This window comes from Lampetra planeri, chromosome 7 (genome assembly GCF_965212315.1).
Source record: "Lampetra planeri chromosome 7, kcLamPlan1.2.h2, whole genome shotgun sequence".
Lineage (NCBI taxonomy): Eukaryota > Metazoa > Chordata > Hyperoartia > Petromyzontiformes > Petromyzontidae > Lampetra > Lampetra planeri.
In genome coordinates, this window is record NC_136113.1 from 3,434,163 (window position 1) to 3,452,625 (window position 18,463).

The 18,463-nt window shown below is 46.8% G+C and overlaps 1 protein-coding gene across 1 annotated transcript in view; it reads right to left on the reverse strand.

Annotated features, from left to right (window-relative positions):
• Positions 1-18,235, reverse strand: part of JAG1 (jagged canonical Notch ligand 1) — a 35,879-nt gene extending 17,644 nt beyond the window's left edge. The window contains exons 1-5 of the mRNA XM_078595973.1: positions 17,779-18,235; positions 14,908-15,210; positions 5,249-5,303; positions 2,905-3,159; positions 2,528-2,588 (exon numbers count right to left, since the gene is read on the reverse strand). Coding sequence (XP_078452099.1) covers positions 2,528-2,588; positions 2,905-3,159; positions 5,249-5,303; positions 14,908-15,210; positions 17,779-17,838 — 734 coding nt within the window. The 5' untranslated portion in view covers positions 17,839-18,235. The remainder of the gene's footprint in view (positions 1-2,527; positions 2,589-2,904; positions 3,160-5,248; positions 5,304-14,907; positions 15,211-17,778) is intronic.
• Between the last annotated feature and the right edge of the window lie 228 nt (positions 18,236-18,463).

The window sequence follows — 18,463 nt, forward strand, 5'->3', positions numbered from 1 at the left end:
CCGATTACAACCCCCATCTGTCAGGCAGCACGGTCGTCCGGGAGACCGGCCCCTCAGTTTGGCCTGAGCACGCTGGGAACAGTGGCCACCCCACCGAGCGAGCAAGTGAGGGGTAGAAGTGGGGCTGGTGGGAGAGGTTGAGAGGGGTGGGGGCGGTGGTGGTGGGCTGGAGAGAGGAAAGGGTCCCTGCCGGGGGAAACGCGTTGGAAGACACCCGCAATTAGTCCAATGAAGGTCAATTTGTCCCACCACAGAAGAAAATTGTCCAAAAGATTCAAGATTTGTGTTCATATATTTTTTTCCCCACCCTGAACGAATGCAATGAGAGAGAAAAACAAAACTTCGGGATGTAAAGTGGTCCACTTAGTTTTCCGGCGATTGCCAGTTTGTTTCTTTAACCTTCGCACAACTCCCAATGCACCCAAAACACTCATGCCCCAACTGTCCTTCCACTTGGCACTCAGCCCCAGAGTGGGGCACCGAAAGTCCCACAGTCGGCTTGCCACCTGCTCGAGGTCAGGCAATTAATCACTTGACAACTACAGCTTTAAATGCCACTCTTATCCGAGAGAAAACAATATTTATGATCATTGATCTCGACTTTGGGGGGAGGGGGGGGATTTACTCTTGTTAGGACAACTTTTAAGAGCGGTTGTTGTGGCCATGAAATGAATTTCTGCTACAGATAACAATTCCAATACATTAAGTGACAATTTTTTGCACCCATCGCACGTTCTATACTGCAAAGCTATCGTACCAAGCCACACCTGGAAAAAGACTGCAAAAAGCTGCAATTTTCACTCAGAGCTTCCCATTAGGTCACTGCTAGGGTGGCGGCAGTCTGGAGATGAGTGGATGCGACATTCCATAGTGGTAGTTCCCACCAGTTTGCAAAACGCGCTCTTCCCTGGCACACCATTACCAGGAAACACTGGGTGAGAAAGAATCTGACCATGCTCTGAAGTGCAGGCCTGGTGGCAGCAGGGTGTGTGGATTAGGCTAATCCTGTTTTCAGGTAGACTGCATTTTTTGTCCGCAGAAAACTGCGTGTTTGCCGACAGTGAATGGAGAGAAGAGGCTTTCTCTGGGGTGCTCCGTGGCAGAGGTCAAACTTTTCACCTCCCGACACCCTCCCAGCAAGAGAACTTTTTTTTTAAGTAGTTTATTTTTGGATTGCATATTTTATTCAGAAGCCAGTCTTTTCTGTTGGTTCTCAAAAGGGCATTGAGAATAAAACTCTCAGCTTTAGCTCTAGGCCATGCGGTGTTTACACAGTTAATCCGAATCCTTTGACTCAAAAGATCGCACCTCCCAATTGTCCGAACAAGTATTCGATTGCTGCCAAACTGTACAAAATCTGCGTGCTGGTGCAATAATAGAAAACAAATCTATTCCCATGTATATACAATGGGCAATGCTTAGTAAGTTCACAATACGAATTATTAAACATTGAAGGTGATTGGAACACCCAACACTGCAGAAATAGGTAACCAATCATCCCCACCATCAATAGCCACGCAAGAGAGACCAGCATTACCAAGGTTAATGCTCCGGTGAGCACAGCCGCGGGCCATTACATTCGGATAAATGATACATCTTGCTCATCCCAGTGAATCGTTAACAAGTCTGGGGTGCCGAGCAGATCACACGGCACGAGCTGCTGGGCCGACAAGCTGCCGCCTCCGCCAGTTACGGGAGGCGCCACCACCCCCTCTTCCTGCTACCCTCCGATCAATGCGGAAAATATGCGGGGCAGCGTAAAATAAATATTTTCAGAACGATGTCAGACTAGTGCTATTTATTTACTGCACGTCCCTTAACCTATGAAATTCCATGTTCTTACAAAAACAAGATTATCTTTAGTGGTTCTTAACAATGACAGCTTAAAAGATACATTTTACTTAAAAATATATGATTGTACCTGCGACCCACTCCCCCCCCCCCTTGACACTGTCTGCACATGAAATACGTGGTGGCTTTGGGGCAGCACGTCCCACTACCGATGTAGAAACAAATATTATTTCTGGAAGCTGTGGCAACCCCTCCCGGTTCTGCTGCAGACCCTGGGTTGGTTCCTCGCAAGAGCATGGCCCTTCCTGCACCGCAGCAGCGAGCCCTCCCACCCTCCCGTGTCCACCGTCAATACAGCTGCCAGTCAAGAGAGGCCTTGGCCTGGCCACAACAATCCACTGCACAAAGGCACCCCCCCCCTGTGAAACGCCCCTTCAACAAGGCCCAAGGACAGCTGAGCCTAGTCAGGCAAGACTGCTCAAACAATCCATGCTCTGTTCAAACCGCTCCTCATGCAGTACCAAAAGCCCAGCGTTTAAGCCAAACAGGCCCTTTTAGAATTCCTCTCTGCCCCCTTACTCAGTGACGTAGTGTCAATTTCTATTAAAAAAGGGATGTCCCATTATTCAATATTCAAATGACACCGTACCAAGCGAGCTACTTCCATGGTTGTAAAGTAAGATTGCTAGCCTTCCTGGGATTCCCGTGTTGTTTTGTTTTGAGATTGTTTTCTTACCTGCATTCTCCAGGAACATTGCAAAATCCATGAATCAAGTCGCAGCCTTGCTTACAAATTGCTGAAAAAGAAGAGAGCACTTTAAATGACAACATTTGACACTTTCAATCATTCCAAAACATGCTTTTAGTCGGGCATTATTAATGCACTCACCATCACCACATGACTGATGAGATCTTCCAATGCGTTTGCCAATAGCACAGGATTAAGATCCATTACAATTAGAGATTACTACGAGATTGCCCAAGGTGTGAAGTACGGCACATGGCAAGCAAATGCGTTCTCTCTTTACCAGTCTCATTAAAGCGGTTGCCTCAGCAACATCCACCAAGCATCTCCCAGGTTCCCCCCCCCCCCCACCCCGCACACTCGCACACCTTGGTTGCAATCGGGGCCCATCCAGCCCTCCATGCAGGCCTTGTTTCCATGCCCGTCGCACGTGTTGTGCCCAAAGAAGTCGTTCCGCGGGCGGCACAGACGGTTGCAGCTGGTGCCGTAGTAGTGCTCGTCGCAGCGCACACGCACACGGTACTCCAGGCTGGCCACCATGCCGTGGTGCTGCAGCAATTGCCACGTGTCACCGGGGTTGATCATGCCAAGGTTGAAAGCCCGCTCCACCAGGTCGCCCGGACCTAGGAGACATGATGCGAGGAAGGCATGCACACGGTCAAACTATTGGATACGTAGTAGAGTAAAACTGTTTTTAAAAGCTATTCAAGCGACTCCAACTCCCACCTTCCCCCTTCTGCCAGACTACATCGCACTCCTGCTCAAGCTAGCACAGGTCCACGCTCGCTGCACATCCCTCGGTCAATAATGGAAAATACCACCTTCCAAGGGTAGGGGGCCCTTGTCTCAATGACAACCATTGCATCAGGGACCAAAGAAAAAAATAATCTTCATGACATTTGAACGGGAAAGGCAACCTATGGGCCAAACTATTTCCACAATAGTAAACAGAAAGAAAAAAAAATCTGCAGTTAATTTTGGCAAATCAAATTCTACTGAAAAATCATTCGAAACAATTTTGGAAATAATTTGCACATTCCATTCGTAACGTGGTTATTTCCCAGCCTATAATACTTTTGCCTATTTTGAAACCGTGCAGAAATGCCAATGGCACGATATTCTAAATGCTAGTGTGGCATTGGGGGACGGGAGCCTTCCTTGCGTGCCAAGCGCCACAGCCACTCCCAGGCAGCACGACAGATCTCGGGGTTACCACGGAGGGAAAATTCAAACGGCAATATGGTGCCGACGTGTGTGTGCGCGCAAATATGGGTACACGGCAAGCCTACCTGCAATATCAATATTTAGTAATATAAGTGACCAAAACATTTACATTATTGAAACCTTTTCCAAAGTGCAAGGGCGCACTCCTTTTCTGGATTAAAGTTTCTACTGCTACCAAGCACATCTATTGCGATTACAAAACAATGCCAGAGTCGGAGCACTGCGACAGACCTTGACGCATCAGACCACAACATAGCCCCTCTATCAGCGCCCTTGAGAAGTAATCAGCCTTTTTAAAGCAAGGAGACTCCAAACTTGAGCACCATTGGTTCCCATCCCCCTTATTCTTCCGGCAACAGGAAAGCTATACAGCTCCGTGAGTCACCCTCGGCTTTCATTATGTTTAACAAAGACAGGGTGCATCTAAATCACAACATAGGCACGTTAGGTGGGGACACTGATGCATGGTATCCTTTGCAGCCGACTAGTCAGGTGATCTATGCCTACTTGGTACAAAGTCCAAATCTAGACAAAGTTAGAGAAGCATATAAATTCCCCGGGAAGCCCCTTGCAGCTCCTGTGCACACCACACACACACATTCCTCTTCCAAGTGGCCACTTGTTCCCATTCAGCACCCAGGTACAAGGGAAAAACTCAACAGCGGTCCACCTTACAACGTGAACCCACCACAGAACCAAGCGCAACAAGATTCGGTCTAACACACCGACATGGTGCGTGTTGAACAAACGTGATTACACACACACACGACGCTCGGCATGGCAATTTGCCCCGAGTCGTTTAAAGCGTTATGAAAATCAGACTGCTCACGCTAGTTTCAGGTCGCAGAATGCCAATTTTCAGACTGCCAATTTGTTTTTATCTGGTACCAATTGCGTGCTTGTTGTATTCCACTAAAAAATCTAAACATTTTTAAAAGCATATTTGGCAAACTTTGTACGACCGTGCTCAAATACCCAGGGAACAAGTCTGGTGACTTCATCACGGGTAATTCTCACAGAACCAGAATCGGCATGCCTCGTAAAACATGCACCCTCATGCAATGCCAGACACCCCAGCGCACTAGACTCGGGCGTGGGCGAATCAGCATTATTATTATGAGTATATGACTAATCATGCACCATTACTTGGCAATTTCAAATACACTGTCCAACAGAACCATTTTAATTTGTAATGACTTTTTGATTGGTTGTCTCAAATAGTTAATGCACTTTCAATTTAAATAAAAGTTGTACATTCCACAACATTTTTGCCATAAATTAAATGTTATTAATACAAACAATTCAACTTTCATTATTCTCACAAACGCTCTATTTCAGCAACCACACGTTCAATTGTCTCAGGCTTATTGGCAACACATTAGCAAATAAAACACATTGTAAAGTCCAAGCAATGGGGGAAACAAGTCACTTGGTACAAAACACGAGCACCACATGCATACACGTGTAGACTACCGTGAGGACACGTACCTCCAGCAGTGGTGTTGTCTTGATCCCACGCCTCCAAAATTAGCGTGTACGATCTCTGCAAGGGGGGCAAATTTTGGTTACCAGTAGCATTTTGAAAATCGAAACGTAACCAAACTTGCATAAGGTACATTATGACGGCGGCACTTCAAAAAGGGACTCAAAAAAAGATGTAGCTGACAGGAGGCATAAGAACATGGGATGATCGACACTGAGAGGTAAATAGATTTAAATACCATCTCACAAAAGTTGACACGAGGCTTCCCCAGACGCACAACCTACCAAAACTCACAACCAATATTACAAAAAATGTATAAATTAAATGGTGCTACATCGATGCACAGAGAAGGAAAATTAAGGGCCAAAAAGGAAACATTAATAAAACATGATTTCTCTTCATTTAGGTCGCAGTGCTCCGAGATCGACGATCCGATAGGCGTGGCCCTTTGATGAATGGCAGTGCATTTTTAAAACCAGCACGACGGCCAAGGCCCCTGGTAGGGAGGAGGCAGTGGCGGCGGGTGGTAGCAGACATGTGCCACCCTGGGAGTGTACATGCAGGTGCAAAGAAATTCAGACCTACAGGGCCCCCCCCCCCCCCAAATCAAACTCCAGACACAATTCCTTCCTCGGACAGCCATCACACGATGGGGAATTTGGCAGCAAGAACCCCCCCCGGCATCCTACCCCCGTCCCCCACCCCCTTTCCCCTGCGGTGCCCGGCTTCCCGTGTTCTCTTTGAAAATCGGCCGCTTCTTGCCGTGCCCTCGTCGAGCTTGGTTCCTGGCATCGTTTTATACGTTTCCCTCGGAGAGAACAGCGAGCGCGTTAAATGTCAAAAACTAAAAAAAACAAATCAATTGCGATCGGCAAACATTACTTTCATTTTGTGCACACTGTTCTAACTATTCTTTGCTTTTATAACCTGAAGCAGTGTTAATACGAGATATCACTATGCACCAGATCAGATTCAAATAGGTTGCATCGAATCACCAGTGTCAGAATTATTGGCGCCGTTTGTAAATTATATTCAATATACTGTTAGGTTCAAGGACAATAAAGTGAGAAAAACTTTAAGGCAGAAAGCAGATAATACATTCTTTAATCAAATAACCAAATGACCACTTGTTAAATGCCCAGGACAAGACTTGTTCCATGCCTATAAATTCGTATAACATTTTAAGTTAAGTATTTTAAAAGGTTCTCTTTAAACATTAGTGAATCTTAGACATCCGACCAAATAAACATTGGATTAAATCTTGACAAAAGCTTTGTAACTGCAGGAATTCATATTTGGGTCTTTCGGTAAAGTCACGTAAAAGAAAATAACGAAAAATAAAACTACGACGTTTCGATCGCCACACAAGCGTCCGTGATCAGGAAGATGAACGCTCGTGTTGCGATCGTTATTTTCTTTGAACCTATCTACGCGACTTTATCGAAAGACCCAAAGAATATAAACATTGGACTCTTGCCATATAACCAGCATAATGAATGTTCGCAGTGCACTCCTTTAAAATCCAAGATCAAGACACACAAATGTATTTTACCAGCATCTCAGCTACATAGGGCCCCAAGCCCCTCAACCCTCTCTGAACCCCGGCTTGAGCACAAACTCCCTCTCCCACAGGTATCCGGTGACAGCGGCAGTGCTCAGAAACCTCACACCACTATCTCCCTTTTTAGCGCTGCGACCTCAGGAGGGCTCAGCAGACGCTACCTGCGAGCAGACCACCCTTCTGTTCCATCACGTCTCTCAACACAACGGCAAGTTCATCAAAACAAGCCTCGTTAAATTGGGCAATCTCCCCGGCTAGCTTTGTGTTTCACGTCGGGAAAGATAATCTACACTCGCTAAAAAGCACACCAATTCGCACTGCCAGACAGACAGTGGTCATCCTCCCCCAAAAGGGCCGAGGGAGCTCCATTTCAAAAATTAATACACTTAAATAAACCATTGTTGAAAAACTGTCAAGTGTGGAATGCCTTCCACTTTGGTAGAGGGTACAACTAATATTTTTCGGCAAGTGCCTTTATAGCCTGCAAGCCCCGAGGGTGGCCAAATGTCACGTGTTTACTGCAGGTAAATGAAAAACAAACCTGAAAGACAAGTAAAATAATGAACCTTCCCCAGGAAGTGGCAAGAATGCACAAGACCTGCCGCCACCACTGACCCCGGGAAATTCTTTCCCAGCAGTAAAGAGCGGCGCAGTGGAGGGCCAAGCCCGAGGGTGTTTGTTGGCAGTCACAAAGCACATGGCCAAGCTTTCCGTGGATTTAGAGGATGGCCGAATTCAGAGACAGGGGATCAGACACGGATCACGGACTGGGTTGATGACGGTGCCAGTCTGCCAGGCCAAAATGGGCGCAGCACCGTCCGCACAACATCGCCAATGCTGGCACACAGTTTTAATCTTTTAATTTGCAGACACTGTGCTTACACAATGCATTAAACAGATTGAAAGTTAAACACAAGGCGCTCCTAAACGTAATACAAACTGCCACTTTCGTTATACGATACATAATTCAACAGGCAACTACTGCGCAACTAGATGGAATATATTTATCCAAATCTTTTTAGGTGTTAGTAGAATACAGCAGGGGTTAGCACATCTGCTTTGAACCTAGTGACCCGAGTTTGATTGCAGGCCATGGGCAAACGAGATGTCAACTGGTCCAGGGGTCCCCTCTTGACCAACCTGCACTAAACAGCATGGTGAAGTATGATCAACCATCTCACCCCATAACTCACATAGGGAGGTTCTTCCAATAGATTGCCAAGGGGCTGAAATTGATTTAATTGTTACATGAACTAGCAGCCCACACACAACCTTTGGATGTGACCGTCCATCCCTAATACCTACAAGAAACTTGTTTTTTTCAAACATAGTAAAATAACCATTTACAGCAAGGTGTCAATCGACTGCTGGATGAAGGGACTCATCCTACCGCATGAGTGATGGGATGTTGAACGAGCAGTAGTAACGCCGTGGGATACCGGTAACATCACCACCGAGTACAGGTGCTTGGGAGCGCAGCACCCAGCCGGACAATCGACCCAGGTAATCCAGCCAGAAAACTTGAGGAAAAAGTACAATATGGATTTTGTGTATGCGATTGGACCGGTGGCTCAGCAGTTTGCGCACGGCGATTCCCAGCTATATTTAACTTCAGTGACAGTTTTTGTTTCACAGGTTGTACCCCCCCACCCTTCACCAAGTCACACTAATCAGCATCGTGAAGTATGGTCAAACGACTCCCTAACCCCCCTCCATGGCAGGGCAAAGGGCTTCATCCATCAGTTGCTTAATAAAGGACTATCAAAGGTCACATTCACAATGCATTTCCGTGTAAAAATAAAGTGCAAAGAAAATTACGAAAAAAATATATGAACAGCTGTGCTTTATTGCAACGTAGGAAATCATAAATGGAGTTGTAAATCATGCCCAATGAGGTTTACTTTTTCCCACGCTTCCATGCCTGAGCCGTGCCCGCGTGCCTGTTCGGGCAAGCCACAACAGGTCTGCCCCCTTCTGCAGCCGGCACGGCACCACCTCCAGCCGAGCCTCCACCAGGCGCAGACGCCCTGCCAGGAAATCACGCCAGTTGACCTCACACCCTGCTCCCCCCACCCCCCCCCCCCGATAAACTTAATCTCGAGACGGGACAGATGTGGCCAAAACGCACAAGGGGGTTAGAGTTTAGCGGTCAGTCTAAGGTGTAGCATATTCCCCCACCCCCCCACTGCTCCTCCATCTCCACCCCCATGGTGCAAGGGCACGCTGGGCAACGAGCCTCATTTGTCAACTCGAAACGAGGGGCCTCTGTTTATGTTAGCAACAGCTGTAGAGCCTGTCTGCCAGAGGAATCCAGCAAATCTATTAAATTGGCTTCGCAGGGCACCAATCTAAAAAACTTTAGCAGGCCGTGCAGTAGGAAGTGTGCCAAGAACTTCGGCAATCCAATCAATCTTCAAAGCCACAAATAGAACCTGGTGAAGAGCAAGACGTTATTACGTCCAATCATACAACCAAGTTCTTGTTTTACCCAAGTGAGCAGACGCCATTTCGAATATGAACATGTTTAAAATAAAAAAATAATTAGTGCAATACCAACAATCTCCGTGCCATTAAATGATGTGTTTTACAAAGCAATTGTCACCATCACCCACGTTCTATACATTGCTAAAATGAAGTTATACCCACAACCAGAGGTGGGACAAAGTCATTGTTATGCAAGTCCAAGTCGAGTCGCAAGTCATCAAATTCATGACTCGAGTCTGACTCGAGTCCAAGTCACATGACTCGAGTCCACACCTCTGCCCACAACCATTAATATCCCCCATGGTCCTGCAATGTCAATTCATGTAATTGCTCACGCAGAAGCGAATCTTGTTGCTCCAGCTTTGCGGTCGCAGTACCAAGGGGAGTGTTCTTTTTGGCTGCCATTCCATTACCAGTCTTGTCGATCATGTCCATCTGCCATCCTTGAAATCAGCTCGTGCACACAAGTCCTAGGATGGATCATTATATAAAATCGGAGGATCACAAGAGATGGTAGCAGACTGGGGAGGCCGTCATCCATCATTGTACTGACTGCGCCTGAAGATACTTGTGTTTTATAGTTGTGCCCCTCTAACAAATTTCTTTGCAGCGAAAATTATTGTACAATAGTAGTGTTGCTCATGTGTATCTTTAGCACCACTTTGCAGACATTTCTCAAGTTGTTTCATCATTTCCTGTAATTCATTACAATCTGCTATTATAATGACTATATAGTCAAATCCAAGTTGGTTAATCCTTCACCATGTCTGCACCTCTCGAATCCAATTAAAAATCTCTCATTCTCGTGTGTTGCAGGGGAACCAGCCTTCAAGATTGAGCATATGTGTATGTTGTTTCTTCATGTAAATCACGTGTTATTCCTTGAAATAATCGCAAAAAGAGTTAAATGCACTGGCACTCCCCGTGCGAGTACTTCTGCAGTATGCATAAATTAAGCACAAATTCACCAAATGCAGACTCGTTCATTTCCCTGGCCAAATTAATTTGAGAGTCAAAGAATGTGAACATTGGGTTTTCATCAACATCAAGGGGCGTGGCATGAGTGTGGGAAGAAATTCGAAATAAAAAAAATTTACACAAAAGGCAGACGCACATGCCCGGGCATGCCCCAACTTCAAAATCAATGGAAAGGGGGGGGTGTAGATTTTGACAAACCATTGCAAAGAAATGCATATCAGCTGCACAACCATCAGCATACTGCCACTCTTCAACGGCCACATTCCTGCACAAGCAGGCCAGCCGTCGGGAGGTGCTACGAAAAACTGTCAACGGCACGTCAAACACTACTACCACCACCACGGTGCTGCTATCAGGAAAAACACCTCTTCAACGAGCCGCTTCTTTATTTAAACAGTTCCTTGCAAGGACCACCACCTGCAATGGTTGGAATCTGTAAGCGTCTACAAGGATATGGTATGGCATTGCTATTTATAAATGACAGGCATGAACAATTATCAACTTATTTTTTTTAAACCCACTGGGCACATGTGAATGTGTGTGTAAAATGTAGGACACTCAAGACATGCAGTCAAGATGTCAACCAATGCCCTCATTAGACACTGTTCACATGTTCCCAGGGCCAAACACAAAGTCAAACTTTGATTTCAAAATCCAACTGTCTCGCTTGGCGGAATTTGGCGATGCACCTTCAGTTCCCATTGTGCAGAGATCATAAAGAGCTCAAGGGAATGGATTAGGCCTCAAGCCTGGCCCCCCCCTTTGTCACAGCAGCACAATGAGGTCACAGCAAGGTCCGCCAGGCCTCATTCTAAAGTCATGCATGTAACAAAATAAAATGTTGCAGTGTCATTTCCTTTCCGCCAAATCCCTTTTAACAATGTGTCTTTTCACCAGCCAGTGTTCTTCTGAACAGGAAAGCCATTATCATCCCTGTGGCAAGTAAAACACCTCTGCAAATTGTCTCACACCTATCCTATAAAGTAGCACTGTGCCATAAATGGCATCGCTGTGCACACCTTCACACAAAGCCGTTGAATTGTAGGATATCATTAAGGAGATCAACAAACAGCAGATACCCGAGTAAATTAGGCTGGCAACAAAGTGTCAGGGGGCACACCTGTTGCTGGATGTGTGGGACTGCAGACATTTACAGCACCTAGGCAAAGAGAGGGAACAATGCCACCCGTAACCCCCCCTATCCCTTAAAAAATTAACCCAGGGGAGCTCACCGGAATGTTGTCGAGTGTCCCCTACATGCTAGGGAACGCTACCCTATATTCAGTGCAAGGCCTGGCCTACAAGTTAAGACATTCTGAATATTTATTTATATACTGGATGAATCCGATTAGCTATAAAGCTCTTTCACAGGATGTCCAATAGGAGCAGGTCATAACATTACAGAAAAACACAGGTAGTGTTAATCCACTGCTGAACGAGGACGTCCCCATACTGTGTGGGTCCATAATGGTTACTTTACCACACGTCAATGCAGATCACAGGGGGGGGGGGGGGGGAAGTCAGAAGGTGGTTAAATATAGTTCATTGGCTTTTGATGCCAATTACATATCACCATTGACTATCACAACCAGTTTTGCATGGCGATCGCCCATTCAAATACTATCAAGGTTCAATCCCGGCTTGGCTGCCAGGATCTAATAAAATTGGCGCATTAAAGGGAATTGGTCACAGGCCAGCCATTAAGAAGCTTTGCTTTATTGCCAAAGGCCAAAGTTTGTACTCTCAAAAATAAAAGCTTTTCAAAGCATACACTATAACAGGTACATTTACAGGTGTTTTTTATGCACAAGAATAAACATTTCCCCAAAAATGTTCCTGCATATAATTTTTCAAAACTCATAATAAATGTCATAATTTTAATTCCACTTCTAGTCCGTTTACAAATAGCAACCACTGAATCTTCATTGAAAAAAAAACTGGCATATTCAACTTTAAAGCATTTTGGTGCCATCCATTAGTCTTACGTAGCTTTTGCTCAAGCAAAGTTGCAGGTGAACTGGAGGTAAAGGGAGAGTAATCTGCACCTTCATGAGCAGCAATCTTTAATTAGCTTGCATGCTGGGCGAGCTACAAGAGGATCACCACATGCAGCCACATTCCCCACCACGCGCCTCCGCACGCAATCGGTCTTCAAAATCACCGGCCGCAAGTAAAAATGTATTACACAAAACAAGTGTCTTAGGGTTCAGACTCATCTTTGGTGGCCCAACTGGTTGCCAGTCAGGGCCACTATTCGACGAATGATAATACGAGTTTTCAAAATTCTGGTGACGGTAGCAAATGGGTAACACGAATCCCTAACATACGAGTAAAAGGCATGACACACGTGCGTATGTGTTATAACACAATCCGACCTTTAGATATCCCCATTGATGAATTGACACCTCGTTGTGCTAATTATTTTCTAACTTCCGTCAACTTCAGTTCCTTCACTCACTCATTTAAACGCTTCACAAATCACTGGAACTAGATTCCCTTCCTCTCCAGCGTCAAAAGATTAAAAACCCAACACAAAAAGCCGGAAAGGAAGAGCAAAAATGTTAGGTCCGAGGTCACAAAGCTGAATGGCCACCTTTAAAAACGGCGTTGGCTTATCCCCATGAACAGCAAAGCAAACAGCTGTTCCCGCCCCGACGCAGGCAGGTGCTGCCCACAGTGGCAAGGCGCGACATAAAGCGGCAAAACACGGTGGCCCAAACACCAGGGCTCTACCCAGACTAATAAATCATAATAATTCCATTTATATAGCGTTTTTCATCAAGGATCTCAACTCGCTGTACAGGACAGCAACAGCAGACTCGGTATAAAAATAATGATTATAAATTTTAAGAATCAATTTACTACGACACGACCACGTAAACTTCGCCGATCAAATTCCATGTACCCATGCCTAATGCGACACAAACGAGATTGTGTTTCTTTATAGATATACTGCCACTGCCCGCGTATTTGCGTGTGGCATTGTCAGCACACACGAATCTGGATGCGGGTGATGTCATTACGCAGAGGTGCGCAGTGACATCACCGCCATGCACTTGCCAGCCTGCGTGTCAGCCAGCCAAACTTTGTTTCATAATTGTAAACAAGAATAGTCTTCAACTCTGCGACTTGGCACAATAAATCACACGCACACAATGGCTTACATTGTCACACTGGTCTTAATTCGCCATTAACCATAATAGACAACAGGGCACAGCAGGAATTAAACAAAGCTGGCCAAGGGATAGAAGTGGGTATGACCATCACCAAATCACACAGATTCTCATCATATGCACAAACTCATTAAGGGACACGGGGGACGGACTTCACCTAACTCCATCCCTGGACGGGAGACACGAGAATGAGCTGCCCATTCACGTAGGGAATTAGAAGGGCTTATTCAATGGTTCCGCCATCCACGTCTATTATATACTCCACTCACCCCCCTCTAGCCTTTTCGCAGGGTTTCACATTTGCCATTCAGAGCGGGCACTGGGAGGTGCCTCACTGCTCCACGCTTTGCGCAACCGGCTCAAACTCACTGCGCTCATTGGTGTAATTGTTTCGCAAGTGTGCTCAATGCTCTGTAATTGGAGCGTGATTAAGTGTATAATTGGCGCACGATTAAGCACCACATCAATACAGTCCTTGCATGTACAATGACACTAGCCAAGCCACCACCTTGCCAAGCTCAAAGGAGAGCGACGAGGAGGGTTTGGGTTGACAGACGGTGGGGGCACTGGGGCCAAGGAGACACTGTGGGTCAGAGCGTCACGGTGACCCCACGAATGGCGTGCCCATTCACTGGCACAGGGTCGACATGACCATGTTGGGAACAGCTACACAACACCTTCATACTAATGCAAATTACTACAGTAACACACGAATGCTTAACGACACGTCCACGCCCACACGGTGGTGAAATGCACCACACGGTATAATTACACATACAATAAATGCTGTCTATAAAACACGCAGTACATGACAGGAGCTATGCACATCTAAATCTAGATTGAAAACTCATTTCTTTAGAACGTGTTTTGCATTTAGTTTGTCGTCCTTCAACCGCAACTACGATTAGCAACGGTTGGCTACGTACGATGCAAAAGTACAACACCCATACAATGCACAGTACACAGACGTACTCCCCTACAATATGAAAACTGTACAAATACTGCTTAATCAACAGGTAATCTTGTGCATCACTCCACACCCAATTAGCCCAGGGTTCCATCCACACCGTGGCCAAGCTCCACTAAATGCATTATACACTACTTGCAGTAATTCTCCATGTCGGTCAATTAATTCAAGAAAAAAAAGGGGCACTGGAAAGATGGACACGCGGTGAACTGTAGCTTCCATACACACAAGTCCCACCCCCCCTCCACCCCCCCAAGAACCTCAAAACATGTGACCACGAGACTGAGTGCGAGATCTGGACCCTAGGTGCCCAGGGAGACTTAAAGACCTTGCAACCCCCAAGACACTGGTACACCCAGAATCCGAGACCAAAGGATCTTCCAAGACCTTAGAACTCCAGTACAGTTACACCAGGGATCACAAGCCTGTGCACTGGGATACTACAATACCAAACTGAACAACAGCAGCAACAACCGCAACAACTGACCCCCAGCCACTCACCGGCCATGCGAAGTGGAAGGGCACGGTAATGCGGCCACTGGTCCCATACTGCTGCGGGGTCAGGCGGAAAGAGTTTCCACCGAGGACGCGGCTGGAGCCCGAGCCGAAGGTGCAGGGCCCGTCCCCCGAGGCGCGCGTCTTATACTCCTTGAGGCACACGCGGGCGTAGGTGTCACACTCGTCCCGGTCACAGCGGCCATCGGGGGCCCTCTCGCCGTCGCAGCACGTGCCGCGCGCCGTCTCGCCTTGCGCGTTTTGCACGGAGGTCACCTGCAGCTCGAAGTAGCCGGAGCCACGGCACACCTGGGGTGGAGAGGAGTGGCATAGGGAAGGCAGAAAGTTTGAGCAAGTGTCAATCTGGGTTTATTTACACGGTCGCCGAGCAGAGGTGCCACTCCTTAAGGGTCAAGCGACCATCAGCAAAACAGCAACATAATCAGAGTTGTGATGAGGAGACGAGTCGTTTCTTGAATTGAGCAAGGTTGTACAGAGCTGGAGGAAAGAGACAATGATGGGAGACTATGTTTCCTTCACACAGCCACGATCGATCTATTGCTGTTGGGTGAAGCCACCCCCCCCCCCAGCCATTGCCAAATCGTACACGCACATCGCAATCTCCTTTAAAAAAATGTTACGAACATTATTTTTTAGGCAGAGCTGTTGCCCCACTCAAGGCACTGCCGCGGTTTCTCGACCCGTGGGATAGGAGACTTCCGAAGATCGGCCCTCGGGGTTCTCGTGCGCAGGCTGCATGGCGTGGATATCGGTGCAGGAGGAATTGCTCCGTGTGGGCGCGGGGAAATGTCACCCACCCCACATTGCGGCAACAAAAAAAGAAAACCCTCTACAATACTTGTGCGCGCAGCACGAAACCAAAATGCCTTATTAAAACAAGCACTTACATCATGGGACCTCCTTTGGCAGTACCAAAATATAAGCATAGGTTTTGCCCCTTTTTTCTGGCAACAAAACAGGTGTTGAGATGTTAAAACACCAAACTGAAAACCTTTTACAAGGAATGTCTGCATGAACTACAATGCTTGTGGTCAGAATGTAAACAAAAAAGATACTCTGATAATATATACACATTGCATTCTCTGGTCTAACATCGTTGAGACTAAAGAAAGCCGTCTCTGGTGTGGACCAATCAGTTTCATAGACATTGCATATATTAAAGTATGTTTCATATTCTCAGGTTTTTTTCGGTAAAGTCACGCAAGTAAAAACATTAAAATTAATGAAAGTAAAATAAAACAAAATAAAATAAAATTCACGACGTTTCGGAGGCAGCACAAGTCTCCGTCATCAGGTGGGACCGTCACAGCCGAATTAGCTGCATCAAGGTTTTTACTTACGTGACTTTACCGAAAAAACCTGAGAATATGAATCATTGCAGTCACGAAAGCTTCAAATCTAGAATTAAAGTATGTTTGTTTGCATTGTGACCACAAGTATTGTGGTTAATGCAGACACGATTCCTTGTAAAAGGTTTCAGTTTGTCGTTTTAACATCTCAACACCCGTTTCGTTGCCAGAAAAAGGGGGAAACCTATTTCATTAAAAACACTGTCGACTTTTAAAGGAGGCGTCGTGGTACATGGGGTCTCGAGTGACTTTAGCAACCTGGATTCGGGAACCACTGGGGTAGGAGGTTAGAGCGTTGGTGGGGAGAGGGCCGAGATGGATGTAATCGGTGTGGGTTAAATTATAAACAAGTCAACCCTCGGAGACCCGCACGGATTGGGGAGAGGGGGGGGTGTGGACGAGGCTCTCATCCAGCAGTGGATTGACACATAGACTGTGCACATCTCATATTCATCTACCCGTACTCTGATTTACACAAAGATGAGTCTGAAAGTAAGGCGCAAACGCTGCCACCACGCCTGTGCCCGCGATATCAATAAAACAAATTCCACCACAAATCTATTCTCGCACCGGATTATAAGACGCAGTCACCACCACCAACGTGTATAATGAAATATCGCCGTGTAGGGGTGGAAAAGCACCACTTACACACGTTTGTTACGACACTGTGTCCCATCACTGCAACGACAGTCACAGCACACACACACACACGTGTATACCTACACACGCACGTGTCTCAGCACTGTAACAACACACGTGTCGGTGTACAGTAACGGGGAGCACGGAGTAAATGTGCGATCGCCACCACGCTACGCTACTTACTGCCCCTTTGCAACCAAAAGTCGTATGGTTATTAAAACGGTTCAACAACTATTGGTGGTGTGGGGAGTGGAACAACTTGATTCGCATGATGGACAGAACAACATCTGTACCTGTTGTTATCGTTACTTTGAAAACTTTGTTTTTAAAAACTTAACGCCATTTTCCCCTACAAAACAAGGTCGCGTGTTTTTTGTTGGCAACTTATAATGCGTTCGACACGCGTGCAATGTGCACTCGCAAAAAACTCGCACAAGCGTCATTACACTCGACACACACACAACTATCTCCATAACCCCGCGTAAAAATAAAAACCAAGGCCACCACCACACGGCTCGCACCCATCAGCAGCTAGGCAACTCGTGGGCACCACGCTTCGTTAACGACTCGTGTTGCGAATGCTCCACAAGATCTCCGATGTTATTTTTTTAAATGTGTATTTACCAAAACAACAATAACAACAAAAGCCACGTCTTAAGCCATCGGTGGGTGCTTCCCACTAAACGAGTGGACGCTATTCAAATCCGAAATAGAAAAGTCGGTGGCAAAGAAACACGTGCGCGCAATACAGCCAAGTCGACGTGTGTGTGTGTAGCTATACAATACAAGCGTGGTGGTGAGCGAGGTGTCTAACGAGACGTGTGTAGCAGCAGCAGCAATAGCAGCCCGCGTTTCATTCGGCACGAACCCGGCACAACTGAGCGAGTAGCAGGAGAAGGAAGATCCCTGCAGGGAGCAGGGCACCCATGCTGCTGCTGATGCTGCTGTCCCGACGCGTCGGTCTCTACTCCTCGTCTCTCCCTCTCTGCAGCATGCGCGGTGGGGGGTGGGGGTCCCCTCTCTCTGCCACCAACCCCTGTCCGTCTGCCTCCACACGGGTGATGATGGAGGGGGTGGTGGGTTATCCGACCGGCAGTAGAAAGCAACACCAGCAAAGGTTGTTGGTGGTTGTTGGTGGTGGTAGTAGCCGAGTGGAAGCTTGCGGGAAGACTGAAAGAAGCTGATGTTGTTGTTGTTGATGATGGTGGTGATGTTGGTAGTGGTGGTGGTGATGCTGGCGAGGAGAATGAGATCCGTGGCTGATGCCACCGGATGGTGGTGCAGAGTGCCGTGTGTGTGTGCCGGGGGGCGCGTCTTACGTGCGGCGCTGTGACGCGCTCCATGCATAACTTATGCGGCGACCAGCGTCCTCCCATCCCAACCTCCCACGGCGATTCGATGAATTAAAAAAAATCAGAGATTCAAGGTAGCGATTCGATTCGACATTATCAGCAACCATGGTCAATCTACTACGACTGCTGGATGGAACTTAGAACCCCGCACCTCCATCCAAAGCTGTCGCATATCTCTCACCATGCCACGATGCAACGATT